Source organism: Aspergillus undulatus (assembly GCF_047715775.1).
Source record: "Aspergillus undulatus strain CBS 261.88 unplaced genomic scaffold BDV17scaffold_90, whole genome shotgun sequence".
Taxonomy (NCBI): domain Eukaryota; kingdom Fungi; phylum Ascomycota; class Eurotiomycetes; order Eurotiales; family Aspergillaceae; genus Aspergillus; species Aspergillus undulatus.
This window is the reverse complement of record NW_027396694.1, coordinates 36,732-48,650: the sequence shown is the minus strand read 5'-3', so window position 1 is coordinate 48,650 and position 11,919 is coordinate 36,732. Positions and strand designations below refer to the sequence as shown.

Genomic DNA, 11,919 nt, shown 5'->3' with positions numbered 1-11,919 from the left:
CCAATGAGCCTGGAGGGATCGCCACTAAGCATGGTGGACCCTGCGATGGGGGCTGGGCTTGGTAGATACATCTGAGAAGTCTCTAGAGACTAAGAGCATCCTGCATATTCGTGCATATACGACGGATAAAGACAAGTCTTGGCCATCCCCAGCGACGAGCGGCGATCAGCGGGGTAATGCAAGTTCCAAGACAAGATGTACGTTTAGGAGGTAATAATAGAATATGAAACCAGCTGTTTCCAAAGTCTAGATATTTTGGGGGGGGGGGGGGGCACGTGCACTTCCCCCCGCAAGTGGCTAAGACATCACCCAACGAAGTCCGTCGCGGCAAACCGAGCGAAAAGCGTCAAACGGACGAACCAGGAGAGAAAATGGCGCGGCCGGAGGCTGGAGGCGCACCAAAGCCCGAATGGTGGCTATTAGCATACGTAGATCGAACCTAAAGCAAAGCAAAAGAAAAAAAATCTGTAGTAAAAGTCCAGCCAGTCCAGCGTGACGAGAGCTATCAAAAAACAGGCGCAAGCCGCAAGGAGAAGCCCTGGAGAGGGTTATGGTTATGCCGGTCAAAAGCCCTAATCACCACCTGTGACCAGCGAGCCTGACTCGGGCGGGATTTGACACGCACTCTGTGCGACTTCACTGGGTTGGCATTGGCAAAACCCAAAGACCGGGACGAGAGCTGGGGCTGGCGCACAGACAGACGGACGGTGGCGTCACGCACTTACCTGATTCAGTTCGCATACCTACATATTGCTATCTGCTCTTTAGGTGAACTGTCTCTCTGACTGCATTTTTTGGAATTCCAGTGGTTGGATCTTGGGTGTGAGCACGGGTCTAGGTAGGTGATCGGATTGAGAGCAGTGCGTTTGGTTGCATGGGGAGTATGCAGTGGGCCACCCAGGAAACCTTAATGCGGGGAAAAGTACTCTGTCGACTGTACGTACCTTCTGCCGACAGTTTTCTTGTCGCTGAATGCAGGTCTCCGTCCATCCAGAGGCAAAAGTGGCGGGATGATCTTTGCATCGGGTTGGCAGGTGTCTATCCACCAAATGTGGATTCCGTCTACTGTATGTACATGTAGGCGATTTTTTCGTCACTTGCGGACGACAAACCGTACGGTCGATAGAAGGGGCTGTGGAGTTACTATTGAGCTTATTGTTTGAAGATCCACAGGAGGAAGTAGGATCGGTTTGCGTGAGCTGTGTTTTCGAATCCTCGAACGTCATGTTTAGTTGAGCTAGGGCCGGTTGGAGCGTTGTAATGGGCCGGTGTTGCAAGTTTGAGAGGTGGAAAGCAGGCCCTGCCTCGATGAGGCTCTCGCTAGTCAAATATGGATGCCACACGTACATGGACTGCTGTAAGGCTTGGTCTCCGATATGGAGGTTTCAAGATAACGAAATTGCCAGGAGCATCGGGTTGGCACCGTAGACAAAGAGGATCGCTTGGCCTGGCTGGCTGAACTGGGCTGCTGTCGCAGCTCTCGGGACGGGAGAGCGACAGTTGCGTCCAACGGTGGAAAGCTAAGAGATCCAATTCAGTGGCAGGACCAAAACAACCCGATCAAACGTCCGCACACCTTGTGGGCCCAAGCTGCACGGGATTCGGGATTGGTAACATCTGCAACGGCTCGGTGTCGCTCAGCTTGAACGTTCTCCTTTCGTTGAATTGTTGACTGCTGCTGTTGAATCGGAAGCGCCAGCAACAAAGCCCTATGTGGCCAACCGCCGAGCGGACTTAGCCGTGCAACACAATCTCTGACGCCGCTTCCAAGCTGTCGTTTCCTGCTAAGTCCTTGAAGCTGTTTATCGATGATCTGCATCCTATCTTGTTCGTTCTAACGGGAGTGGTCTCTCTTCCGCAACGTGCGCCGCCCACCGATTGAGCCACATAGGAATTTGAAGACTTCTGCCGAACAACGAATTGAGACTTGTCATTTGATCGCCAGCGCAGGATCATGGAGAAATAATAGAGTTAGGTTTAGAGCCCCCTTTTTGTCTCCGGGGTTGATCGTCTTTCAGGCAGTACCCATGTTTGATCTCAGCACGTCAGTGGACAAAGGCCAGAGATCAAGGCTTAGCTCTGATAGCTGTCTGTTGTGCTGCAAATCGAAAGTTCCTACTTCCGTTAGTACCCATAGCGCAAGCTATGATGAAAGGAGTTAGAGCAGTTCTCAGGGATATCGGATCTGAAACTCTATTAAAGGAAGACCTCACGGGGATGGACGTTGGAGAAAAACGCGATGCGCAACTTGATGCTTCTGTCTCACATTCTGTCTTTTCCGTTGATGCCGCTCCTCTCCTTGTAAAGTAGACGGTTTCGGGTCACCTTCAACCTCCACGCTCCTCAATAAGGTTGAAATTGCTTCTCGAACTCTTTCTCCAAAGACGGTGAGCACCGAGACATATCACCTACTGCACGTCGATTTCTGGTCAGACCAAAGACGAAACAGTTGCCTACCCGGTTCACAGACGCCAAAGGTCTTACCTGAAAGAGCTAAACATTCGCCATCCCGAGCTTCCCGATTGAGTTCCACTCTGGTTCCTCTTGTGTCTGTCTCAAGCAACGGGCCACTATCCGCTCTGTGACAGGCTATTCGATACCAGGTCGGTGCAGTCACTCCCTGCTATCTAGCGAGAGGCTGGCTGGTGGCATCTTGTGGTAAGTCCACGGCTGCATTCGAGGCTCCTCCATCCAAATGTTGCAGTGCTAACTGAGACCCTTAACCCTGCAGGTGCCCTGGTACACCTCATAAGGCGCATAGTCTAGCATCAACATCTAATGCACATGCCTCACTCTCTTCCAACACCGGTCATAGGCGACAGGAGCGGTGAAGTCGATAGCATATACCACTTGCCTCACATTAAAGCAATGCTCAGCCTCTTCGTTGGCCCCGATAGCTCGAGAGAAAACATGGCTTCCCAGCGCAATTTCCTTCCTCCTCCGTATTTCTCTGTTCCTTTCGACAACCTTGGTCACGGTCTTCCAGCTATCACTTTTGATTATCGAACAATGAATATCCCAAGTCCGAATACAACCATCAAGTACGAACAGTATCAAGTGGGCGACCATCCGGAGCCAGATGTGCAGTCGTCGAGTATGTCCCATGGATTCCCAATCGGCCAGTTTTTCAGACTGGACGCCCAAACCAGCAGCGGACAATATAACCCATGGCATGCGAGCTATGGAGTGGGTGAGCTCGCGGATAGCGATGTGTCCAACACGTATAGTAGTCGGTCGACATCGCAAAACTCACATCATTGGCAACCACCCAAGATCGATAACCTCAGCCCGGCAAGCCATTTCGCAGTCGGCGACTTCAGCTATAGCAATGCCAGCGCCTCTGCTCCTGACTTGGTCCACCCTGCTCCGAGACACGGTCCGTCCCCCGAAACCAGCTGGTTTGCATCTGGAAACGTACCAGAGACAATATCAGCAGTGGGCGAAACAGAAAGTTCATTTGCGGACCCCATGTCTGAGAACAACGGGTATGCGGCAGTAGAGGCAAATTGGACGAGCGACGATCTGGCCTATTCATGCCTGCCTCCAAGTCAATCTCCAGACACAACCACTATTACGACCGCGTCCGAGAACTGCACGACAATTGCCACCGATGATACATGCCACACCCATTTATCATCTCCTTGGCCCTCACTCAACACTCAAATGCCCTGTGATGGACAGACCAACGTCAGTCAATGCGAGAACGAGGCTTCCTGGAAGGACGCGCCTGTTCCTCTCGGTACTGATCAGGAACAGGGCAAATCCAACCAGTTTCCCATGTCAACGGATGACATCGATGGCTTGCCCTGCCTTGAGTCCAGTACTGAAACCTTCGTCCAGCCCTCGTCGCTGCTGGACCCTTACGGGTTGACTCGTCCAAGCTTGTTCCCCAACGGTAACTCAATCACACCTCCGGAGCACAACTCGATTCAGCTTCCTGGCGATGGCTTTGTACTCCAGGATGAGTTCCGGCCGGACGACTTGACGGACTCGTGCTTCCACATCCCTAGACATGTACCTTTCAGATCATGTCATACTGGTTGCACGTCTCCCTGGACAATTGATGCCAGAAATGCTCTTCTCATCGAATACAAGCGCCGTGGTTTGTCATACAAGGACATCAAGAGGATTGGCGGATTCAAAGAAGCCGAGTCAACCCTTCGTGGCAGGTACCGGACATTGACGAAGTCAAAAGAGCAGCGTGTGCGGAGGCCTCAGTGGCACGATAACGACGTAAGTCTCTGGTAGTAGTGAGGGCAAATTGTATCACCGCTAACTTCGTGAAGATAAGGCTCCTACGCGAAGCTGTCAGCATATACTCAAATGCTGGCAGGTACACACCTTGCCATTCCGTCTGTCGTTCGAGGCGTCCAAATTCGCAACTCAGGGTACCTTGGAAGAAAGTCTCCCAATACATCTGGTCCAACGGAGGCTCGTATCAATTTGGAAATTCCACCTGCAAGAAAAAGTGGTGTGAGGTGCGAAATCGAGAGTGATCTCAGAGCCGTCAAAATCGCGGAGGAAGTCGTGATTTCATTCGCCCATCGGAGAAGGCACAAATACAAATGTAATGTTGTAGATAGGTAACTAGAACACGCGTTAGTGATAATATGACCGATTAATGAATAGATCATACCTCCGACTGCCGACAAGAGGTGAAACTTGTGATCGTCCAGGATGCTGTCTTGATGCTGTCTTGATTCTCTCCATGGCCCAACACTTAGGAGACTGTTTTTCTCGAGAATGCGAAACTTCTTGAGGGTATTTGCCATGCATAATTCCTTGAAGACGGTGAGAAAGAAGACAAGTGGGTTCGACGAGTGAGTTTCAGCTGTGATGCTGTCTCACGTGATGCTGGACTATGTACATTTGGAAAGCGCTACTAACCATTACTAACGTGCTTAATATCCGGTAATCCTTCCAGAAAAGACAGAATGACTTGGCCAAACAATGAGCTTATGTCTATATTCAAAGCAGGGATACCTCTCGTATGTCCGGATGCGGATATCCAATGGAGGCAAGCACTTTCATCAAGCCGTCGGAATGCCGACGCAGTTCATTCCATTCCGCCTCAGCCTTCACCATCATCGTACCTGCGAGGAGGGTCCCGTTGAGCTCAACAACACCAGCTTCGGGGACGTCTCTGCGCGCTGCGTCGTCGACCGAGACAACAGCGCTTACCCTCTTTCTCGGGCAAATCATCATCGTTGATTCGGTCATCGCAAGGTTGTAACTGAAAGCCGCTGGCCCCGAACTCGACCGCATTTGATTTCGAGGGACTCCTGCAGCGACCGCAGCAGCCTTATAAAGCGACAGGTATATATCGTGGAGTCGGTCGGCAGACGCATCTGAAGGTAGGGGAAGAGCGAAATTCGCCAGCGGGATTGAGTCTAGGCGTCGAAACTCTGAATCAGAAGAAGCCGGTTGTGAAGGGACCGTGTCAACCAGAGGCCTCCAGGACCCAGACTCGTCATCTTCCGACATCGCCTCCACAGGCAGGAACTGTAAATGTCTATGTGGCTGGCTCGCTCCGCTTTCATAACCGGAGTTGAAGAAGGCGAACAGTCTCTTGGATCCTGCGCTATCCTCACCCCATGCCTTGACGCAGGCATACGCCGCCGCCAGGTCCTCCTTCTCAAGTATATCGGTTTGTTCCTTCCAAGCAGTCGTTGCGAGAATAAAATGGTTCGGAATGACGGGGAATTTGTTTAATACGAGGAAATGTGTTGGGTTTTCTTTGGGAAAGTGTGCGATCAGAAGGTCCGGCGACGGGTTCTCGAAGGGATCAAATCTCTTCTTGGGGCTTTTGTCGTCGTTTTTGGGTTTCCCAGTCGGTTTATTCGCTAAGGCAGGGCAATATCTGAGTTGGTACTGGAAACAAAGTTAGTGACCGCGAAGTGGATTGATGAGAGACGAGAAAAGGCATCGCTGACTCACAGGGACGCCACCGGGGCGCAAAATCTCGAGGTAAGTCTGGGAAAAGGTCAAATGGCCAGCGTCCTTGGCAGCCTTGAAGCGCTTCGCTACGAGAGCGGGGAGACTCTCAGTGAGACCGAGTTGCATCGTGGGAATGATGTTGTGTAGAAGAGAGTTGGAGAAGAAGAGAAATGGCTGGGTCGAGATTGGAGAACGAGGCTAGATGCGGGGTTGGGGGGGGGGGGGGGGGGGGGGGGGGGGAGAGAATGCGGCGGGGCCACGATCTACTCGGAGTACAACTATTGAATAGGATCTCTGCGGAAACTTGGGAACTTCTATTTCCGTATTCGGCCTGACTTGCTGCCGCTTTTTTCTCAGGGAGCGGCTCCGGGTCGTGCAGTGAGTGATCAGGCACGTGCACTGAGCGCTCAGTCATGCATTTGGACCCTCAGTGAGCAGTCAGGGGGTAATCCGGGAGCAATCTGGGAGTGACTGAACTCGGCACTGAGCAAACCCTGGTCAGTCTCTGATCACTCCCTGAGCACACCGCCTAAATAAAACGTGCAGAGCTACCTCAGCCAAGCTTCCTGTCTCTCCCTCATTTTTGCAGGTCCCGCATTTTTTGATCCGGTCAATAGCTGATGTAATCTCCTGAGCCAATCATTATTATCCTACAGACTAATTGGGCGAGGCTCTTTATCCTAGACCAGGAACTGTCCCAAGATAGCTTTGGTCCATTCATGGCTGCTTAATTTAGACGGGAAAAGCAACACTATAGGGTTCGAATAGAGTACCCTTGTTTAGTCCTAACCCTGGCTTTTAAATTTTCAAAATCATTAGTTCCTTGGTAAAGAATATTCCTGATTGTTTTGTCTCCAGACCTCTACTTGTCCGGAGCAGACCACCCTCAGAGAGTCACGGTTTTGGATCACTCATCTTCCTGTGAGTCGGAGATAGGCTAGGGGAGACATAGCCCTCTGGGGTCGATAGTAGATTCGATCGCTTAATGTTTGGGGCGCTTGAGCTCGAGGAGCGGCGTCAAGTGTGAGAACCCAAGGAATCTTGTGATTATCTTCAGACCGGGCTTATTATCGAAAGCATCATTAAACCAATTAAAATGCCTTGACTTTCTGGTTCGAGTACGCAGGCCAAACCATTTTCCTCCACGTCGGGACACCATGCCTGGAAGAGCCGACATTATCATTCAAGCAACTGCTGCTCCTTGATTGTGAACTGGCCCACTTGTCTCCAGCAGACTAAGTGTGAGCAGCGAACCCTTTTGAAGACATGGCGCTGCCACCCCTAGCCTAGGAACATATATGTTCAGCTTGATCCAGAGGATAACAGTCGAAGTAATAAAGAAAGTCCCACATGTGAGGACTAGATCTGGGAAGAATCAGATTTCGTCATCTCATGGTATTTTGGTGTTCCATTCAAAGGAAGCTTGCATAGCTTGAAATTTCCCGATATGTGATCACTACGCTCATTGACGGCCTAAGCTTATTGGTAGCGTACGCTTACTGCTGGCCGACAGCTCTAGCAATTTGCGCCTGATAAAGCGAGGTTAGGCAACGATGTGTCCAGCTCACACTCTCGCAAGAACAAGCAGAGATGTATCTTGAAAGTGTATTTACGAGCCCATCGACCGGTCCTACATATATTATCTGATTGGATTTTTCACTACCTAGTTCTACGCCTAGCCATAGTGAGGAAAACCCGCAAGGCCGTACGGTCGCCCATGGCCGATTCGTTGGAAAGGCTGTATTTGTTTCCCGACTTCATGCTTTGGACAGCCTTATATTTTGAACGGATCCAAACATAGCTTGATGGCGACTGTTGATTCTGAATAGACAAACATGTGAGACTAGAAATAAAGCAAGGTTTTGCCCACAAGAAGAGTTCAACATCTGTCCAAACTTCAACTAGTCAACTTAACTTTTCCCCTCCCATGTCAGTCCCTCACCGACGAACGAATAGGCAATATCGCTCTGTGGCTGATGCCTCGTACCAAAATCTTGGATACTAAATATGGAATGTGGTTCTTTCATCGTGGATGTTGATGCTGAAGCTTCTCTTTGTTCCGACCCAGAACAGAGCCAACTATACTTGGTCTGTTTGTCTCAGGCGTTTAATAAGAGACCCCCCCTGACTCACTGGCTGTCATTTCTTTCTTGACCATCTGTTCTCAATCTTTCTATCTTTACACACTCTCCATATGCCACCTTCCAGGCGTCAGCTACGACCAAAACTACGCAGTTTCCATCCTCCTCCGTTGTTTTGGGATAAATTGACCAAGCTGTGGTTAACAAAGAGCGCCTTAAGAGATCAATCTCGACTCCAAGGCGTCTCTCCTCTCCTGGCCCTCGCACATTCGCGCCTGATTTTCTACGCAACTGCTCCGCTACTTGTTTACAGGATATAAGGCAGCTTTCCCGCTGTGGAGGGCCATAGCATAACTAGGGATAGTCATACTTCCAATGACGTTTCTGGTTGGAGGCGCTGTGGGCACAGTTGCACCTACCCCGTCTGAAACCGACGGCGCTGGAATAGCCTTTACCCTGACTGGCATCTTCACACTGGGACTGCCTATGCTGGACGTTGTCGATTCACTTGCTTCGACTGGACTGGATGCTGCACCTGCCCTGGCTCGAAAAGCGCTCATGGGCCTCACTAGCTGGGTGCTGATACAGAACTCCATACTGCTTTGGTTGGCGTTGGAGGCGATGCCCCGGCCGGCATACTCTGAATCTGAGTAGACATACTTGCCATGAGCGTACTGATACCGGCAATGATCCTGCTTTAAGGCGAATAGACACTTGGGTCACTGCGCTTCGTTGTTTCCTCTGCCTATGTACTGTCTTACTTGTATCCTAGGGGTTTGGAAGGGCTTTTGACGTGCTGTAAGATAATTGTTCCATGATATGTCGAGTGCTTCAGCAACACCTCATAAACATTGATATTGCGCAAGCACCCGCTACCATACAGACGGTTGAGCGGCCTTGTATCTCCTAAGCTCGTTAAATCTCTCAACTTGACTACCCCCCTTTTCCCCTTCCGCACTTTACCCTTTGTCTTTAGACCTTTATCCTAATGTTCATCACCAGCTTGCTCAGTCAAACCCACAGATATCTTCAAAAGTAAACCATCAATTCCTCACCGTCACGGAAAAGTTAGCGAATCTCGCTTTATCAGCCTTGGCAGCAGAAATGACGGGCGTGATCAGCTTAGGCCTCTTATCGCTTGCCCTCCTGCTTCCTCTGCCTTTCCAAAATTCAGCAATTAGACCCGGCCATCTCGTCATCCTCTTCCTACTAGGCTCTGAGATATGGTATCTCATCTTTCTCGCCTTGACAGTTGTAGTTCTCGTCTTTGGGATCTTCGTGGTCAGCGACCTCGTAATACCAGTCGCGATTCTCGCGGCTGCTGGGTGGTGATATGGACCTCGTTGAATGTGCTGCTGCCGATTGTAGAGAGAAATGGGAGGAAAATATCTGCCTTGCTTTTTTTGGCTTGTTTGGGCTTATTGTGATATTGGCGATCTTCGATTCAGAATATGAGGAAGAGTTTTGTCGACAAGGTGCTTTTTTCTTCTCCAGAGGAGTCAGGATCCCCTCTGGTATCGAAACCGAGACTTGCGGTCAGGTCATGGTTCCAGTCAGCTATTTAGGTAATTAAGCACTGGCCGAAGCTATCTTGGGTACCTGGGTATGGGTATAGGGCCGCGATGCTGAGGATGGGAAGACTGGGAAAGCTGCGCGATCACTATTAGGTCATAGGACTCGGATTGAATGCAGAGTGTTTGAAGTTGTTGGAGTCTTCTCTTCTCACTGGATCTATTCCTTTTGTTTATTCTCCGGTGTTTTATGCTGGGATGTTTGTTTGAGATGCAGGAGAGAAAAACTCCAAGGCGATTGGGATGGGCTCAGGGGTGCTAGCAGCAATCATACCTAGAGGGATACTTCCCATGCGTTACTACTATGGCACTTAAATGGACTCATAGAAACAGGTTAGCTATTTGGGACGGTTTCAATCCCCTAGATTTTTATCTCCTTGTTTCTCACAGGTGGTCATTCCATAGCTCAATTTCAGTACAAGTAGGATAAGAAATACATAACAATAGTGTTCAGTTTCCAATGGAAAGAATCCGTGCATTCACAACAATCTACCTATCCTTCAACCACCGGGTCTTCTCAGGCATAACACCCATCCACTTTCTACTACCCACCTTCTTTCTATCTAGCTCCCCTTCCCAGGTGCTGCACTCCACCCTCGTTTGCGCACCGCGATCCATCCTACCTACCCAAGAAGATCCTTTTTGATCCCTCAGCAGCCCAGCTATCCACAGCAATGAATTCTTTCAATTCCCAACTACACAGCCCCATCGTTTTTCTCCCCGCAGCAGCAGCAGACTACTTCCTCGGCTCCTCCTTTTCGCAACCAGCTGCAGGGGGCTGGCGCTCTTTACCCTCCGGTTCTTCATCTACATGGACACAATTGAATGACCTGCTCGACTGGCTCGAGCGTCGTCAAAGTAAGTTTCGTTTCGCTTCCTGTATTACTGCTATCCTGAATGAGAGGATATACTAACACAAACGCGTAACTCTAGGCGACCTCGCGGACGTTGCAATATGGATCGTGATTTTAACGGCTGTTCTTTGGATAACACTTAGTTTAAGATTTAAGATTTGGGCCATTGAGGAGTCGTTGCAGGATCCCTCCGCTGCGTAGTATCAGTCGGTGAATTACAGTGGCGCTACCCTAGGCAAAGGCATCTTCGCAACCCTGACGAGCATGGCAATGGTAGGGACGTTCGGATATTGGGGTACAGCAGTTGCAGCGGGAGTAGCGACTGTGGTTGCGGCTCCCGTGCGCGTGGTGGAGGATCGGATTGCGAAGGTTTTTGGTTGAATGAGGATACCCCGTTTCTCCTCCGTTTCACGGGGAACTTTCGCTATACTCTTGCTTGAGAGATCCTAGTCTGAGGATTTGTCCTTGCGATATAGCATGAGCGATGTTCTAGTTGGACTTATCTCGGATTGGTCGAACTACTCTAATATACTATGCTATGTACTTTGAGAACATGGCTGTAGTTCTCATATACATGCGATCCCTATTTAAGAACGGACGCACAGCAGCTGCGTCATTCCTAATCCCAGTCTAAGTACCAAGTGTCCCCATAGGAGCAGGAGCACAGTAGAATTGGCCTGCCATGCCCTCCAGACTCGGATCGATCTGCTTCCGCTGTATGCCCTTCGTCCCGTCGGTAAGTGGGAGTATTACTTAGTATGGCGTTTTCTTTACTCATTCTCGTTCTGCTTGAGGCATGGTATAGGTGGTGCACAGAGATGGAAAAGAGAGGGACTAGACACTAGAACCTTGATTCTATCATTAGCGTTTGCATTTCCTGTCCTCTTGCGGGAGTAAGGGTGGACTGACTGGGCTTAGCCATGGTGGTGCCTCTCTAATGTGTGTCTGGCATGATGGATTCAATTGAGCATCTTGCGAGGAGCGTTCTGTCCTGGATGCTCTTGACTAGTGGCTTGCTTGCTCATTGCGGTCCATATCAACATCGACGGTGGAAAAAGAGAATGGGTTGGTAGTTGGATTGCAACGGGCAGTATCATGAGCCCTTCAGTCTCTACCACTCGAATATTTACTTCATATCAACCTCGCCATTATCAAAGGTAAACATAGACAGGCGGCCCACATGTCAGCGCGACCAAGGAACACCTGCCTAGTACCCTACCTAATCAACCCAACCATGGCCGGCCTCCATTCCAACCAACCGATTACCCGTCTCAAGACGCAACCCCTGCAAGACCGTGCAAGACCACGCATTTCACAACGCGGATGACCAAATCCTTCACTCTCATGCAGAGAAAAGGGGCATTGATCCATTGATCTGGTTGGCATTGAAACGGCCCGTCGAACAGATGAGCAGATATTCCAAATACATAGCCCGCATTAGCCTCAACTGCCTCAACCAACCAAACAAACCAATTG

General features: G+C 50.1%; 5 protein-coding genes across 5 annotated transcripts; 2 read left to right on the top strand and 3 right to left on the bottom strand.

Moving 5' to 3' along the window:
- Positions 1-603: 603 nt before the first annotated feature.
- On the bottom strand, positions 604-2,085 carry BDV17DRAFT_242812 (uncharacterized protein). The gene is made up of 3 exons (XM_073755997.1): positions 1,577-2,085; positions 1,348-1,520; positions 604-1,300 (listed from the first exon to the last, which is right to left on the bottom strand). Exons 1-3 carry the CDS (start codon positions 1,615-1,617, stop codon positions 765-767), a joined length of 750 nt encoding a protein of 249 aa, XP_073610293.1. The 5' UTR covers positions 1,618-2,085; the 3' UTR covers positions 604-764.
- A 459-nt stretch (positions 2,086-2,544) lies between these two features.
- Positions 2,545-4,587, top strand: BDV17DRAFT_242819 (uncharacterized protein). Its single transcript, XM_073755998.1, has 2 exons — positions 2,545-4,233; positions 4,287-4,587. The coding sequence occupies exons 1-2, from the start codon at positions 2,779-2,781 to the stop codon at positions 4,494-4,496; spliced, it is 1,665 nt and encodes a 554-aa protein (XP_073610292.1). The 5' UTR covers positions 2,545-2,778; the 3' UTR covers positions 4,497-4,587.
- A 283-nt stretch (positions 4,588-4,870) lies between these two features.
- BDV17DRAFT_242750 (putative bis(5'-nucleosyl)-tetraphosphatase) lies at positions 4,871-6,149 on the bottom strand. Its single transcript, XM_073755996.1, has 2 exons — positions 5,938-6,149; positions 4,871-5,871 (listed from the first exon to the last, which is right to left on the bottom strand). Exons 1-2 carry the CDS (start codon positions 6,061-6,063, stop codon positions 4,969-4,971), a joined length of 1,029 nt encoding a protein of 342 aa, XP_073610291.1. The 5' UTR covers positions 6,064-6,149; the 3' UTR covers positions 4,871-4,968.
- Positions 6,150-8,035: 1,886 nt separating this feature from the next.
- On the bottom strand, positions 8,036-8,797 carry BDV17DRAFT_277056 (uncharacterized protein). Its single transcript, XM_073759397.1, has one exon. The coding sequence runs from the start codon at positions 8,612-8,614 to the stop codon at positions 8,318-8,320; it is 297 nt and encodes a 98-aa protein (XP_073610290.1). The 5' UTR covers positions 8,615-8,797; the 3' UTR covers positions 8,036-8,317.
- Positions 8,798-10,263: 1,466 nt separating this feature from the next.
- On the top strand, positions 10,264-10,644 carry BDV17DRAFT_296346 (uncharacterized protein; the record flags this gene model as incomplete). Its single annotated transcript, XM_073763272.1, has 2 exons — positions 10,264-10,447; positions 10,523-10,644. The coding sequence occupies 2 exons, from the start codon at positions 10,264-10,266 to the stop codon at positions 10,642-10,644; spliced, it is 306 nt and encodes a 101-aa protein (XP_073610289.1).
- Positions 10,645-11,919: the final 1,275 nt, after the last annotated feature.